This window comes from Equus caballus, chromosome 6 (genome assembly GCF_041296265.1).
Source record: "Equus caballus isolate H_3958 breed thoroughbred chromosome 6, TB-T2T, whole genome shotgun sequence".
Classification (NCBI taxonomy): Eukaryota; Metazoa; Chordata; class Mammalia; order Perissodactyla; family Equidae; genus Equus; species Equus caballus.
The window spans coordinates 67,754,909-67,772,166 of NC_091689.1; the positions used below are offsets into that span (position 1 = coordinate 67,754,909).

Below are 17,258 nucleotides of genomic sequence, written 5' to 3' on the forward strand. Positions count from 1 at the left end.
AAATTGGTAAGCACTACAAGTCAGGATTTCCTTTCTTGGGAGAGCCAGTTATTAAATATTTATCAGCACATCACTGGTATTCCTATTTCATCTTATTCCTTTCTGTTCCATCATCTTTTGCCTCTCCTCTCTACAAGTTATCTACGTATACACACACAGGTTCACTAAATTTAAAATAAAAATGAAAACAAAAACTTAACATCCCTCCAGTGAACATCCTTTTTCCCCCATTCCTTCAGTATCAAATTCACTAAAAACGTTATATCTATGTTTAATTCCAACACTTCCTTACCATCCACTCATTAATTTACTCATTTCACAAATGTTTGAGCAACTACAAATAGACAGACAGAATAAAAGGAATTGGGGCTACAAATGTGAGTGACAAGGTCCCTGTCCTCACGGAATTCAAGGTCTCTATAGCCTGACTTCTGTCCCACCTTGAAAGTCTTCAATGCTCTATTAATTTCTCTTTTTCTCCTCCTTTGCCTTCCTTTAAAAAATTTACAAGTTCCCCAAATGTTTTGTCTTCTTTTCCTCCACAGCCTTCTACAACGTTAAGATTTCCTCAGTGTTTTGACTATTTATCTCTCTTCTTTCTTCCTCAGGAATTTTATGCATTATGGCGATTTTATCTTCCCCCAACTCTCAGAAAATCTATTTCTCCCCTAGCCTTTCACCTCAGTAACTGACACCAACATCCACCCAACTTTTTAAGCCAGAAATCCAAAAACTCTTGTTTTCTTCCTTTCTCTCACCCCCTCACCCCAAACATCAGTAAGTCCTGTTGGATGTGTATCTGAAAGATACCCCAAATCCACCACATCTCTTCCTCCCAGTCTCTATCACCCTTGGCCAAGCCCCGTTCTTTCTCACTCTGTGTAGGGGCCTCCTAGCCCCTCTCCCTGTTCCACTCCTGCCCCCTAACATCACGCCCTACAAAAAGCCAGTGTGAACATTTTCAAAAAGAAATGTAATCATTTCTCTCCACACTTAAAAAAAAAAAAAAAAGCTCCAAAGTCTTCCCATTCCACTCAGAATAAAATCCAAACTTGCTTCTATGGCCAACACGGTCCTTCAGCATTCGGGCCTGCCCACCCACTGACTGCACCCTTTCCCATCCCCACTCGCTCATGACCCCAAGTCTGGAAGCCTCTGCCCAGATCTTTGCAGAGCTTTGCACGGCTGGTTCTTTCTCTCATTCACGAGGATTCAGGAGGCCTTCCCTCACCAACCAATCTGAATTTGCCCAGGCCAGACAGACCCATCACTCTCCATCACACTGTTCACTCATTGTTCATTATTCAGTGTCTGTCTTGCTCCACAGAAAGGGAAGCCACACAAGAGCAAAGACGTTGTCTTCCTTATTCACCAGGACATCCCTGGGGCCTAGAACAGCGCCTAGCACATGGTGGATGCTCAGCAGACATTTGTTGGTGAACAGATGAATGGAGAAAGATGCAAAAGACAGGCAAAGGAGGCAATAATTGGAAACAAAGACCCTGAACAGGGAGTTTTCCAGGACTGCACAGAGTAATAGGAACAGCAATCAGAAGTGGTAAAGCGCTAATCATATGAACTGAATTTCCATCTTTATTAAATTCTGACTTTTCCATGGCTTGAGCTATTTTAGAGGCAATCTAATTTAGTGAGCACCTATTCTGATAAACGCATGTTAATTTTCATGGCTAGGTCAAAATATTAAAAAAAGAAAGAAAATAGCATGCTGTGAAGATTTTCCTGCATCCTCAGAAACATTTGTGAGAGGCAGCGTCTCCTGGGCTTCCTCCCACCCTTGTGCTGTGATAAATTCCCATCACACACAGGGTGCAGGGAGAGGCAGCGCAGGGGGAGGGCAGAGCGCGTTCCTCCCCCAGAAAACTGAGGGCGCCTCCTCTCCGATGCAGGGCTCTTCCACCAGGGAAGCAGTAAAATGTCTGCTCTTCTTAACTGAGGCTTCACAGCCACACAGCTCACCCCCTGCTCCCAAGTAACAGCAGACAGCAGGGCTCCTACTTGCTTCTGCTAGCTACTCCCTTCTTATCTGATCTAATAGAAGGAAGGAAGGGAAGGAGGGAGAAAAGAAAGGAAGCGGGAGAGAGAGCAGGAAAGAAGGGAGGGAGGGAGAGTGGGAGGTCACAAAGAACCAACGCAGGGCTTCCCTTCGCCAGTCATCCTACTTTGTAAGAGGTGATGCGGGATGGTGAAAACGCGCACAGGCGAGGAGCCCAGCCCAGTACCTCATCATGGACCACACAGCTCGAGGAGACACCGGGAATCCACTGCTCTTGGGTTCTGGTGGCAATGGGGAGTGGCAGCCACCCCAAGCTCCTTTGTGAGGGAACCGCTGCTGCTTCCCGTTCTCCCGGAGAGGGTGCGCTGGCAGTGAGGAGGGCTGGGGGCTCCGGGGCTGCTGCGGGCTGCGATGAGGGATGACCCCATTGCTCCTAATTGTGCACGGAATTGAGGGGAAACAAAGTCAAACAGAATGACAAGGCTTGCAACAAGAAACAGCAGTCCCCTGTTCCATCCCCAAGTCCTGCTCCCTGGAAGCAACCATTCTCAAGTCTTTTAGCTCTTCCGTTTCTGGTATTTACCACAATATTTGCAAAATTACATACTTATATCTTTTTTTTCAGTTTTAGAACTTATCATATTGACTTCCTACTATAGAAGACTAGGACCCAGTCCCTCTTACATGGTCACCAACACACACACACACACACACACACTCTCTCTCTTCATCCCTCACCCTCCAAATACATTTCTCTCATAATAAATATGATTTGAATTCTCATAATTTGGTTGAAGTGGTATTTGGGATTTACATTATTACGATCTTATAAAATACTGTTCATAGCTGATCCACCCAACGTACTCTCACATTTTTCTTTCATGAATCCTCTGAGGTATAACTCATAACCACTAGCTGGGGAAAAATTTAAAAGTCTGATACTGGGGCCACCTGGGTGGTGTAACGGTCAAGTTCACGCACTCTACTTCAGTGGCCCAGGGTGCACAGGTTAGGATCCTGGGCACAGACCTGCACACCGCTCATCAAGCCGTGCTATGACGATGTCCCACATACAAAATAGAGCAAGACTGGCACAGATGTTAGCTCAGGGACAATCTTCCTCACCAAAAAGAGAAAAAAAATAAAGTCTGATACTACCAAGTGATGGTAAGAATGTGAAACAGAGGGAATTCTCATACGCTGCTACAATCATTTCCAGAGCAATGTCTCAGCATGTAACACTGAACAAGCATCTCTCTGTGGTCCCAGCAACTCCACTTCTATGGCCGTGCCCTAGAAAAACTGACATGTATGTGCACATAAAAACCCACTGCAGCACAGTTTATAACAAAAAGCGGGAAAGTAATTCCAAATCCAGGAAAATGGATAAATTGTGATAATTAAATACTATACATCAGTTAAAATAAATGAACTAGAGTTACATGTATCAACATTGATCTATCTCAAAAGTCCAATGTTAAATGAAAAGCAAGTGATGCCATTTATATAAAGTTTGCAAGCATGTAAAACAATATTATTTGACATTCACTGGTATATACACATGAAGCAATGGCACGCAAACAATCATAGGAATGAAAAGTGCCAAATTCAGGATGGTGGTTACTTCTACAGAGAGAGGGTGAGGACTGGGATCGGGGAATGTTATTCTCTGCATGTTGGAAATTATATCCTAATGTTATAAAAAGAAAGAAAAGCAAAAAGAAATTTAACTTTCAGGAGCTGATCTTTCACTGAAAATGTTTCTTCCTAAAGGTGATGTCCAATAAAAGAAATGACACTCCACTCATGTGGCCCAATCTGAAAATTTAGGAATAAATTGTTCTTCACGTAGGAAAATGCTTCCAATGCTTGTTTCTGTCATTTCTTTCCTGCTGCCTGGACCATACAATGAAAGACCTCAAGAACAATTTAGATGTTTACTCTAAATTAGCAGATAAAGTGGGGGGGGGGTAGACCCCGAAGAGTTTGTGAAAACCTATGAGTATGTACATTATTCTAGGAAATGGAGACACAATTTTGTGAGATTCACAAAGGGATTATGACCTCCACTACCCTCAGACCCTCTGAGCTAGTCTCAGGATACCACTGTGAGCCCAGACCCTGGGAGGTCTCCAGATCCCCGTCCTGTGTGTCTTTCATGGAGGTAGAGCACCGAGGGGTAACCCTGTGGCTCTGGAGTCACACAGACAAGGGTCCAAGTTCTGGCTCCACCTGGGGTTGGATGACTTTGGAGAGGTTACTTTCTATGCCTCTCTTTTCTCCTCTGTAAAGCAAAGTAACAACTGTTGTGAGCATTGACTTCACACCTGTAGATGGCATGGCACTGCGCCTGGCACATGGCGTGCACTCCAGAGATATTAACCATTATTGGCCAGGTCTTCCCATCACGTGCTCTCAGTTCCTTCTGTAATCAGTTCCTCATGAGATTACTTATGTGATGTCTGTTTCCCCCCATATCATATATGCTCCATGGGGGAAGGAATCTTATCTGTCTTGTTCTTGACCAGGCACAGAATGAGCATGTGTCGAAATGGGTGGATAAAAGGATGAAGGAAAGAATGAGTCTCCACTGAGGCAGAGCTGCTGGCTATGACAGCTGAAAGTTACTAAAAAAAAAAAAAAAAAAAAAAATTACAGTCTATGAGCCATCCAGCTTCTGAGCTACATGTCAGCAGTATTATTCCTAACACAGGACTTGTAGCAGTTTAGTACAAAGAAGGTCAAGAACGATTAGTAAAGGAATCAAAGAGACAATTACTCCCTTTGAAAAAAGCCTAGCTCAAAAGGGCCCAGATGAAGAAGAAAGGAGTGTGGGCAATAGTGGGCTGGAGAGTCCCAAGACCAGAGGAGACAGGACCTTAATGATGAGGTTAAAATAGCTCTGGACTGGACCAAAGGGGAGGGCCTGCAGTCAGTTGTCACATCCTTCTGCTGTCGTTGAGAAAGATGTTAGGTGGCAGACGAGGATGCAAGAAGGAAGTGGGAAGCAAGAGAGGTTGATAGGTTGCTCTCTAGAAAGTAAAGAAGCAATGTGATTACTCCCGTCGGTTGAGAGGACACAGGAAAGTCATTCTCATATAAGCCAAGGGGAGGTCCTCTGGCTCACAGCTTTCTTGGCACGAGCTTGGGTCAAAATGATAACTGGCCTCCTTCTTTATACACGCCTCTGAGATTTACCGAGCGCCAACAGAGCACTAAAATCTATTTAAATTATCTCCAAGTACACCCAGGCAGGAAGGTGATCAGAACTTAATGACTCATCTCAGCTTGTTGCCACTCAACAGCGCTGCTCTTATCTTTATGTCAAGAAGCATAAGGAGGTAGGGAATGGGATAAAAAGGCAGGATTTTTTTTAAAGATAAAATTCTTCATCGGACAAGGCAGGAGAAGAAATCAACCACATTTTTTTCAAAGTTCAAAAGTAAGGGCCTAATAATTACTGAAAAATGGGGTCTGCATGTCAAACGGTTAGTAATTATGGATTTGATAGAGGCAGAAAATTATAGTATTGCTTGAACTTTTAATACACCTTAATCACTCTTATCATCTAAAACTGAATGTGCCTTAAATGAATGTGCCTTAAAATTTTTAAATGGAAAAGGGCAACTAAATAAATTTGCTCTTTAATTTGAATACAATGCGAGAGAGATCTTGTATGGTTTAGGCTGGCTCTGTGTGGAATCTCAAAAGATGCCTCCCAAAACTCTTAGGTAACAGCACCACCCCTTGAGCAAGTAAACAGACTCCTGTGTTCTTTGATGGATAACACTCAACTGGAATGAAGAGACTCAAAGCAAGCTGTTAACAAACTGTTAACCATTTGCAACCACTCCTCTGTGAATCAAGATTTCTCAGTAGTATGCAACCAAAACAATCTAGCTATATAAACCTGCAATTAGCATAGACACTTTTCAATTCCAAATTCCGGGCTCACAAAAACGTTATAATCCTCATTCATTTTTATAAAAGTGTGAAGAGTTTGAACATATATAATGCATTTATCTTAATGAAATAACTTTATTATATTACAGTTTAAGGTGAGCTTACATTTAACAAAATGTTATACTTCTATTTTTTTAATGAAAGCTTAAAAACTACTGATTTAAGTAATTCTTCTCTGTACCTGCACTGCTTGATATCCAAAATTTAAATTGACTTACGATTTCTCTTGCTTGTGGGATAGCGAAAAGAGATCATAGACCAAGCACACGCCGAACACGGTGATGCCTGTCTCTTTCACCAGCATTGCGCAGGTCCCCAGAAACAAACTGAGCAGCAAGAAGAAGGGAGAAGCCGTGGGAGGGAAACATTCCCCAACACAACACTGGTCCACACTCCTGAAAAGCAAGGTCGAGTTTCTTTTAATCTAAGAAGAAATGTGGGTGGCTAAGAAATATCACCTTTTAAAGATAAGGTCTAACATCAATTTCATTGTATTCTAAGTAAGTAGGTGAGCCAAGATTTCCTCAAGAATGCTCATCATAGAATTATCTAAAATTGAAAAGTTGGAAAACAAAAATGCCCAGCAATACTGAATTTGGTATTTAAGGTCTATATAAATGATGGTAAACTATGGGGCATAAGAACTGAACACTAAAAAGCCATTGAAAGTGCTACCATAGAGATGTATTTAGTGACATGGAAAGATATTTAAGTGAATATATTTTAAGTGAATAATACAGATTACTAAGCCATATGCATGAACTCTGGAGCTAGGTTTCCTGGGTTCCAATCACAACTCTGCAGGTAACTCACAGGATAATAAGGGGTAAGTTCCTTTGCCTCTCTGTGCCTCAGTTTCCTTATGTATGAAACGGGATCGCAGTGTTGTAGGGAGGATTCAATAAATGACATTCCATGCCAAGTGTTTAGCATCATTATCATTATTTTAGTGAAGCTGTTTTCTATGCTTCTGTACACAAAACAAAGAAATCGGTGGAGAGATATATACCAAAACATAATCATCATTTCTCTCCGTGATGAAAATACAGATGTTTTAGCCTTTTTCTTTTCTTCTGGCTAATCTGCATTTTTAAATTTATGTTCCACGAGGATGCATTAGGTAAAGTTTATTTTTTTCTCAGTATTATTTCCAGAGGAATTTTCAAAAACCCTCCAGCACTGTAAAGTCTTTTTTCACCTCACAAAATAGAATCAGCCCGACACCACGAAACATCGCTGTTCCTTCAACAGGTGCCACACCCAGCCACTCCTACTTCTTTGAAGGGCAAAGGCCAACATTTCTGTAGTTGTGTCATCTTACCCTTATTGTTATGTCTGGAACAATCGCCTAAAATTATACACCAAATCTGCAGTAGATAAGCTTTTTCTCGGAAGCTGGTCAATAGCTTAAATTGCTAAAAATGAGAATGGTGTGCGCAACAGAAATCTGTAGTACAATGGCTCATTATCATACAGATATGGATATGTTGCAGGCTGAATCATGTTCCTAAATATATCAACCACACAGAAAAAGCCTGAAAGAACAAGTTTAAACTAAAAAGCAATTATTAATCTTGTTCTGACACCAGAGGAAACAGGAAACAATTGTTGAATATGGGTCTATATTTTCAAGATTTTCACAACACCGTTTTATATGACTAGCAATGCAGTGGGAGGTCACAAAGCCAGCATCACAGGACTGGTACTATACTAAGAAGAGGCTCCACTCCTTAAACCAAAACCTCGTAAGACGTAATCACTTCATTCTTGATCAAAGTTCTAAACTGGTTTATAACAGGGTTTCTCAATTTCAGCACTATTGGCAGATGGGGCAAGAGGATTCTTTGTTGTAAAGCCTGTCCTGTACACTGTAGGATCCTTGGCCTCTACTCGTTAAATGCCAGTAGCGCCTCTCCAGTTGTGACAAGCAAAAATATCTCCAAACATTGCCAAATGTTCCCTGGGGTGAGGGGTAAATTTGCCCCATATTAAGAACCGCTAGTTTAGAACAGTCTTCTTCAGAATCACTGGGCTTCGTGAGATCATAGGTCAATGAACCAATCCAAAAGTCAAGATTCACAAATCCCTAATGAGGCATTCCTCCACGAAATAGGGCAACATGGCTCACCAACCCCCTTTTCCTGGGCTGTGCTGAGCCATCTGCCCCCATTCACACTCTCTTTTCAACCTGCCCCTTACCCTATGTGGATATGTCACAACCCAGGAGAGAATCTGTGAGGGGGCGGGGGGGGGGGGGGGGGGGGGCAATATAATGGGAAACTGTTTTATTGCTTTTCAGTCTCCCAAAGCAAGGAGCTTCTGGCTTCTGTATTCTGATGAAAGGATGTGTAAATTGGAAAACCACAGTTGGGAAATACTACTTTCAACTCAGCCTTATTATTTTAAGCTCTGAGCTACTTTAGTGAGGATAATAAAGAGGGAAAAAATTTATAACCAAAATGAAAAGGAGAAATGACACAAATCATAGGAAATAGAAGAGAGGACTACACCCAGTATATTCTGGCTCAGAGCTAAGATTCCAAATTCCAGTCTCAGTAAGAAACTACAAGTAAGAGGAATCAAGAAGCAAGAGCTTGCCATCCCAGCACTGGGAGAGCAGTGCTTCTGCTAAAAGTCTATGACATGTTCAGAATGTGGCTGGAAGAGAGAAGAGCCTAGTATTTGGTAAGGAGCGGTTTCCTATCCCAGGTCTCTTGGAAGCTCACTGAGTATCTGACTGCCAGGAAGCTCCCCTCTCTCTCAGGCAGATACTCAAAGTGTACACACACACACACACACACACACACACACACACACACACGGCAGAAATTCCCAGGAGACAGCATGACTGTAGTCACACAGAATGGCACTCTCAGCCCCACATACCTATTGTAGGAGAGAAAGGCCAACAGGAACAGCAGGCACGCTAACACGTCAGCTCTGCCAACAATTCCAGCCACCTAGGAAACGTGAAAAAATAAAAAATAAAAACCTCAGAAAATTACATGCAGAGAACCATTATGGAAATGTACTCATTTTTAAGTGAATGAAAGGTATAATAAGATAGAAGATATATTGTTCTTCAAACTTTGATACATGATATATGAACCACCTCTGGTTATCATATATATTTAACAGTAAGTTTCTAGAAGGAGGAAAAGAGGAAAAAAAGGGCAAGATTTTCATGTTTAACTTTATTTTTAACCTTTCGACTATAGAAGGTCCACTCACAGCATCAAAGATTATTCATTTATTGGTTTATTCAAAAATATTTTTAACAATGACTGAATGTTAGATACTATGCTAGTCTTTGGGTACTGGAGTGCTAACGGAGCAGAGGATGTTTACAGAATACTAGAAAAAAGTAAGTTGAAGAATCAATAATTCTTCAGAGTATGAACTCATGATCACTATATGTGAGTGTATGTGCATGTGTGTGTGTGTTTCTTAGCTCTGTCATTGAAAGGGCCTAAAAGTAAGACACTCCAGGAGTAAAGAGTCATCCTGGCACTAACCACAAGCCATCCCGCCACTAAAGAGAACATGGGCTCCCTGGAGAGGTAGCTGACTCCAGGGCTGAAGCTGAGGAGATACAAGAGGGTCTAGGATCATCTTCTCATGTTAGAAAGTAAGAAAGTGCTCAAAAAATGACAGGTACATGTCAAAAGGACAGAGAAGCCAGTGACAGGGAGCTCCCACTGACCAAATATGAGACGATTTGAACATCAAAATAAATAGGACAGTAATAAATTATAAACCATTGAAAAAAACAGACATCCATGAGTGCACAGTGATAATAAATATATGGATGGATGAATGAATAAATGAATGAATGCATATATAAGTTCATACATGCAGACAGTAAGCAAGTGAATGGGTAGAACGGAGAGCTCTTCCTTACATTAAAAAGCCAGTTAATGAATGCAGACGGAGTAGCACAGTTGGAAAATAGCCACTTTGCTTCCAGAAGAGTAAAGATTGGATTGGGCAAGAAACATCACAAGACATGAATAGATGCTAAATCTGGGGTGTGAAGGCTTGATGAGGTGCAGAGTATTCACAGGGCTTCAAACCATTTCCTCACCAATTACTTACTAGCTGGAAAAAGAAAAAGAAAAAGAAAAACTATACTATGGAGAGAATGCATTACATTGCATTACACCTTGACTGGGGAATCAAACTTAACTTCACCAATAAAGGGCAAATGGATGTGGCAGGCTCTGCACGTGCTACCCTGAGAAGGAAGGACACAGCATCACTGGAGCAGTACTCCAGCCAGGGATACATAATCTGAACATAATCACAGGAAAATGCCAGACAAACCCGGGATGAGGGCTGGTATATGAAAATACATAAATAAGTATATATTTTATATTAATAAAGTATAAAGTATAATAATTCTAATATTCCTATTTATAACATTTAAATTTTATTATATTTTAATACCTTCTAATTTATATCATGATTTACTAATTATATTACAATTCATATTATAATCTATCATAATATAACTGCACATAATATAATCTAATATATCATAATATAATTGCATATATTATTATATATTATAGATACAATATATTATACTTACATAATGTACTCTATATGAATTCACATTTTTATATATTTTATATTTTTACATATCTCCATATCATGTATTTACATATAATATATTCATATTATTTTTATATATTATAAAGCTTTAATATACATGTAAGTCATATGTGATAAATTATATGTATTACACAATTATAATTTTATAATATAGCATATATTATATAACATTACCAATTGCAATATTATAATAAATATATTAATAACATTTTATATTATATACATTCTAATATAAATTTTAAATTATTTTTAAAGCTATAAATTATATTATAGAAAGACAACGAAGATTGGTAACTGTTCTAACCTTAAGGAGACTAAAGAGAAACGATGACTAATGGCCTTGGTTGTAGAAAATATACAACTAAATTATTAAGGTGTAAAGGGGCATGAATTATGCACCCCACTCTCAAGTCCTTCAGAAAACAAATGATATTCTTATACACTGAGGGAGAGAGAGGAAGAATGATACAACAAATGCACAAAATGTTAAAAAACGGTGAATCTGGATAAAGAGTATATGGTCATTATACTTTTTAAGTTTAAAATTATTTTTTTTCCAATGTGTTACTTCAGAAAGGGACTGAAATGGAGGAGGGGTGGAGGGCAGAATCTATTCATAAGTCTTTGTATTATTTTACTACTTGAAAAGGGTGCATATTTCTCTTAATTTTTTGAAATCCAAGAAATAAAACTGTAAAGAAAAAAATGGGGTATGGGTCAAAGAATGCTTCAAACAAAAGGTCAGGTCTGAGCTGGATCTTAAAGGTGAGAAGGGGTTCACAAGGGAAATGAACAGAGATCACATTTCAGGCACAGAAAACACCACCACCCAAATCACAGAGGACCTGGAGTCCATGGTATGTTAGCGAATCCATCAACAATTAATAGCAGAAAATAGTTTTCTGAGAAATTTACCTATAAGTGCCCCCAAATAATGAGCACCCTTTGCAGTCATAAAGGAGAAGCCATGACACACGCACGGAGCTAGACCATCCAAGGCTTGAATACAGATTCCTTCTCTTGCCATCTGAGTGGGACTCAATTGTGTTATCTTTAATTTCTGAGATTTGGTTTTGTTATCTTTAAAATGAGTGTAATGCCTCATGTTATTGGAATAATGTAATCAATGTAAATTAATAATGTAATTAATGAGATGATATATATGAAGTGCCCCTCAACATTGGTGTACTGCTTCCTTCTGGAGAGAAAGAGAGTGTGCCTCAGCACTGACACAGGTTTTCTTGTGTGGCTTATGGAAATCATCCTTTTACTCAAAGGTTTACATGTATGATATTTTAATTTAACTTTATTAGATAATCTAATATATCTATTAATTAAAAATCAAAATAAAAAGTAATTCAATTATATACCCATATATGGGCTGATAGCAAGTCACAAATTGAGAAAAATTCTAGTCCAATATATACCAAGAGAAATCTGGACAAGGCCAAAGAATGTCATTGGCAGTACAGAGGTGAAAGGTATTCCCTAATGGGGCTGCTCAGACCACACACTGTTCATTGATCCATTAATCTCTAAGGAACTTGAGTGCCACTCACGAAGACTGCATGACTCAAGGGCGGTAGGCAGTGACAATGTGATGTCACCTCAGCATCAAGGCTCAGCTCAGACTCACAGTCTGTAAAGCAACAACTGCACATGGTTCACTTGTGAAGCCCAGATCTGCTCAGTCTACACTGCCGCCTCTTTGAGCACTGAGCTCGGCAACACCTGCAAGACCTCTGAAAGGTTAAACAGAGAGGCCAGCTCGCCAGCAACAAAGTCTTGGCATAAGGCCAGGCATCTGGGCCCAGGGGCACACTCATCACAGCACAAGTGATGTGGCCAACTTGGACAACAGCAAGACATGCAAGCCGATATTGGGTGTAGCAAGTTGGAATGAGGCAATCACAAGCTAGGCGAGCATAACTAATGCGTTAAAGGCGCCTGCAGCCCAACTTCTCGAATTGCGGCTGGTTAGTGCTGCTGGGAAACAGCAGCAGCAGCAGGAGAATGTGCCAGCTGGATGTGCCCAGATATAAAGAATGTAGTTTCCCTTGGAGCAGAAGCTCAGAGGAGGTGTTGAAATGTTAGTGCTCACACTGACAGACTCTGCTGCCAGTTAAAAACCACCAAGCACTCATTGAACACCTACTCTATATCCTGGTTGAGCTAGGGTCGCTGGGGCAAAAGGATTAGATGTCTTAAAAACAAGGTGCTTGTCATCAACTACTCTATGTCTACTTCAGTCATTCACCGATTCAATTAGTCAATATCATCATGTTCAGTAATTGCATGATTTATTCCAGTCAACATGCATTTTCCAAGGTCCTCCCCTTTGCCAGGTTTTGTGCCAGCTGAAGGGATATAACTTGCCTCGAGGAGTTTAACATCTGGTAGGGAGTCAAAAAATATGATATAAGGAAACTGCACGTATCATAAAGAGGAGAGACCATCGCCATGAGAAGACGAAAGGGACTAATGTTGACTGTGGGATCTGGGAAGCCTTCATGGGAAGGCTGGGCTTATACACTGAAACTTAAAGGACAGGCAAGCAGGCCTTCAGGAAGCTCCAGACAGGCAAATATGAAGCCTGGGCCAGAGCGGGAATGCAGAAGCATTCCAGGCAGAAGTAGGAGAGGTCTTAAACATGTGGGGTGTTTCTGGAAGGGAAGGCATAAAGTGACAAAGAGCACAGAGTAAATGAAAAGGGAGCGAGAGTGGGCAATGGGAAGCAAAGATGAATGTTAAGTTGGAGGCCCTTGAGCTTGGTTCCATGGCAGTGTAAGCTGAACTCAGGGTGCTGGGAAGCACAAAAGGACTTGATCAAAAACACATGCAGATAGACAGCATGTATTTCTGTTTCAAGTTGCAGGTTTCCATCACCAATGGGGTAGTTGTAACTTGGGAACTGTCTCCTCTAACCAATATTCTAACAGTAGAAAAAATCAGTGAACCTAACAGGATAGAATTTAAACAATGTATCATTCAGATCTCCTAGCCAGCTCAACAGAATCACATGTGGAAATTGCCAATTAAGGACAATTTGTCCCCAAACGTTGTTATTTCTTGGAATACCAATCATAGGATTTGTATAAAGTATACTATATGTTATGAATTATTTTATCTGCAAGAATGAGTTCCGTTAGTGTCAGATGGGGCCAGCAACACATACTTAATACATGGCAATGGCTGAAAGTCAGACTGACTGATTAGCCAGACTGACCAATTCTCTTCTATGTGCTCTGTTCCGGTTCTGGAAACACTGACCTTAACCTTCAACTCCATGTGTCAGCATTTCCTGCTCTTGCTTTTGACTGGACATAAGCGCATTCCTTCAGACCAGTAATGTCTCTATGATGATTGCCAAGTTTTAATTCTCATAGGAGAATTACAGATTTTCCCCATCTTCCCAATTTATCTTCTGATTTTTCTCATGATTCATGATTCAGAAAAACATACAAATTTCCCAAGAAATATACTGTCAGGAAACTCTTCCCAAAATCACAAGGCCTTCCATGAGGAAAGGTCTGGGTCTACCTTCTTCACTGAGTGACTGCACTGAGTGACTATATTATAGTTACTCAAAAATTTGTTGAAAGATTGAATAAATAAATGAACTTGCTCCTGTCTACTTAAATAGGAAATAACTTAACCCTCCACTGGGATTCTTGTTTTATTACCACATATTGCTTTGTTTTCTATGTATTTATATGTATGATCTTTGGCTTTTCTAGGAGCTTGAGAACAAATGTGAGTAGGGACCCCACTATCCACCCACATACCCCCTTGGCACCTAGCAGAGTGTCTGCACCAAGCAAGAAGTCATCAATTATTTGTTGATTACATAATTGAGAGAGAAAATCCTCAATCACATCAGCATGTTTAAATTAAACCTCTCCCCCCCCAAAATGTAAATCCTCCATCCTTCCTGGGAGAAATTACAGTCCCATTTTTGTTCTCGTTTTACGAGGGGGAGAATATCCCATTAACTCCCTCTCCCCTGACTCTGCGGTCTATTTTTCTTTTTTTAAATAATTTATCACTGTCTTCTACAATGCACATCTCTTTTTTCTATTTCTCTGTCCTCCTCCTTAGAAACCTGAACTAATACCTATAATTAAGTAACAGTCTCTTGATTTTACTCTGTAGTATAGATTGTTACGTAGGTCATATTTCTTTGCCTCTTTCTTACACCTCTCTCATCTCCTTGTGAACGCAAATAGTTCCTCTAACATTTTTCCCTAAATAAATGTCCAGCTCTCAGACTCCTTTGCCCCTATAATTGTGTTACCACGGATTTTTTTTTCAATTAGTACAAAAGCTTGTTGAAAACCTTTCTTAAAGGTCATTTGCTAATAGAATTTTCCTTTTTTCTTAGAATTCAACCTAACTGTATCAGCTCATGATCACATTATCCAAGGTTACCTGCATTTTATGCTCTCCCTCTCTGCAAGCATAGGATTCAGACTGTTACTGTCCTACTCATTTGCTCTTTCTTGTAAAATTTTCCCCAAGACGCTCTAAGCACAGATTTTCAACTGTGCTTCAACTATGAAGATTTAAAAATTGTCAGAAATGTAATATTGTCTATGGGCTTAGATTACAACATTGCCATCGACCCAGCATCATATATTCTACATGGCTAGAGTAGCAGTCCTTGATTATTTCTCTTCATGTGACATCCAAAAAGAATATTAAAAACTTAATGTATCTCTGCCATCTTTTAAAATTCACATCTAAAATTTTTCATCATAATTTTAAATATTTGAAAGGATCTAACTTCCCATGCATTGTAAATACTGACAATTTAAAATAAGGCCATAATGTTACTTTTTACATGTATTAAATGGAGTCTAAAATGTACCACAGCAATTTGAAGCACGTCACTTTCCATTTACACAAACATGAACCGGCTCTTCTTTAACTGGCAGACATTTTACACCCTTTCCCCTTGAACTCATATTTCCATTTTATTTCCCCCTTGGCATTTTTCCTTAACATATTATACAGTTATGCTTAGAAACATTCTATTTATCATCTTGTCTCTCTGTATAAAAATACACACATTATTAAATTTATTATTTTAATTTCCTGTGATAAGCTTCTAAATGTTAAATTTTCAACGTTGTATTATTATTCCAATTAGTATTAATACACAATTGTTCAATACATCATAAATTAGAAAAAATGATAAATAACTATTAAATATAAAAACATGCCTCTTAATAACACTGGTATGGCAGGTTTCTTTTTAATAAGTTCAGTTATCTATGGCTGAATATCACTTTTTGTTAGAATAAGAAAGCATGTAGCATCAATTCTATTCCTAGCTTTCGTCTTTATAGACTCTTCACATTAATAAGTGAGAACAGAAGTAGCCATGTTGTAGCAGTGACTTAGCTCTCTGAACACCAAAGTTATCTGCAAAATCATAGCGCTCTATCATCTGACACAATGTTTAGTGATCTACCAGCTGACAACTCAATCAAGTCCTCCTTTAACTTGGTTGAAAGCAAATAATTTAAGCAAACCCATCGCTAGAGTTACCTGTCAACAGAGTCATTTGCTTTCACAGTTTGTCAAAAGTACAAGAAGGCTTTACCAAGACTTTCCAAAGAACTACTGCTCACGGCTCACAGTGTTGCACTTACAGGCACCTGTTTAGTCTAAAACACTCAGAAGGGGCTGTGAAAATTGCCTCTAAAAATGTAATTTGTTTTATAAAATGATTCTTTTTTTTATCACTCACTCTAAATATATTTGTGTCAAAACCTTGGGCTTATAGATTTATAATTTTGTTTGTGGAAAATGTCCATCACAGAGTCTAACTGGCAAAACCAGTTCTCATTATCAAACCAATTGGCCAAATCAGACTTCTTGCGTCAGTCCAAATGAACATATTATTATGCATCCCCATGACAACCATCTCACATCTGAATTGAGAACATCAACCAGGTCACCAGACCCTACTTCCAATGCCATGCTGTATTCTTCCCAGAAATATGCATAAGACAGAGAAAGAGGTGAAGAAACCATACTTCTGGTTTATGACACCTTAATTGAAGGAGGCTTTGCTGACACCAACATATCAAATTGTTTCTTTGTAAAGTAAGTTAGAGGTCTGTACACATGGGGCAATTAAGATTCTGATGCATGTGAGACATTCCTTATGTTTTTTAAAGAAGAGAAGGGCAACTGAAGGAGGAGGGAGAGGAGAGCCATCTTGAGACCTTTAGCCAGAGGTGTTCCCAGACAGCTGAACTGGAGGAAAGGGCCCTGATATAACCTGATATCGGCTCTGGAAACAATTCTTTTGAAACTGTGGTGACCCCCGACCCCTTGGTAAGTCCTCATCTATCTCTAGCAATATAAAAAAATAAACCAACTGTGCTTACTGAGATGTGAAACAAGGTAGCTTGATAATGCCATCTCAGTGCATGGTGAAGTCAATTTTGTAAAAAGGACCATAGATCTAAACTATCTAAATAAATAATTCGAATAAATTTCTAAACAAATTTATCACCACCCACCAAATAACTATTCCACATACTAAATAACTTGGAAAACTACATTTAAGTCTCCTAAGTCTGTTTTTCTAACTTGAAGAATGTCAGCCTAACTTTTCATAGTCTCCCCTCTAGCACTTAGAGTTCTGCATCATAAA

The 17,258-nt window shown here is 39.5% G+C and overlaps 1 protein-coding gene across 3 annotated transcripts in view; it reads right to left on the reverse strand.

Annotated features, from left to right (window-relative positions):
- The window catches only part of TMTC1 (transmembrane O-mannosyltransferase targeting cadherins 1), a 257,200-nt gene that overhangs the window by 219,559 nt on the left and 20,383 nt on the right, over positions 1–17,258 (reverse strand). For 2 of the 3 annotated variants that reach the window (XM_023643308.2, XM_005611007.4), the window contains exons 3-5: positions 8,864–8,937; positions 6,196–6,372; positions 2,241–2,447 (exon numbers count right to left, since the gene is read on the reverse strand). In XM_023643308.2, coding sequence (XP_023499076.2) covers positions 2,241–2,447; positions 6,196–6,372; positions 8,864–8,937 — 458 coding nt within the window. The remainder of the gene's footprint in view (positions 1–2,240; positions 2,448–6,195; positions 6,373–8,863; positions 8,938–17,258) is intronic. The other variant, XM_023643309.2, reaches the window with a different exon arrangement.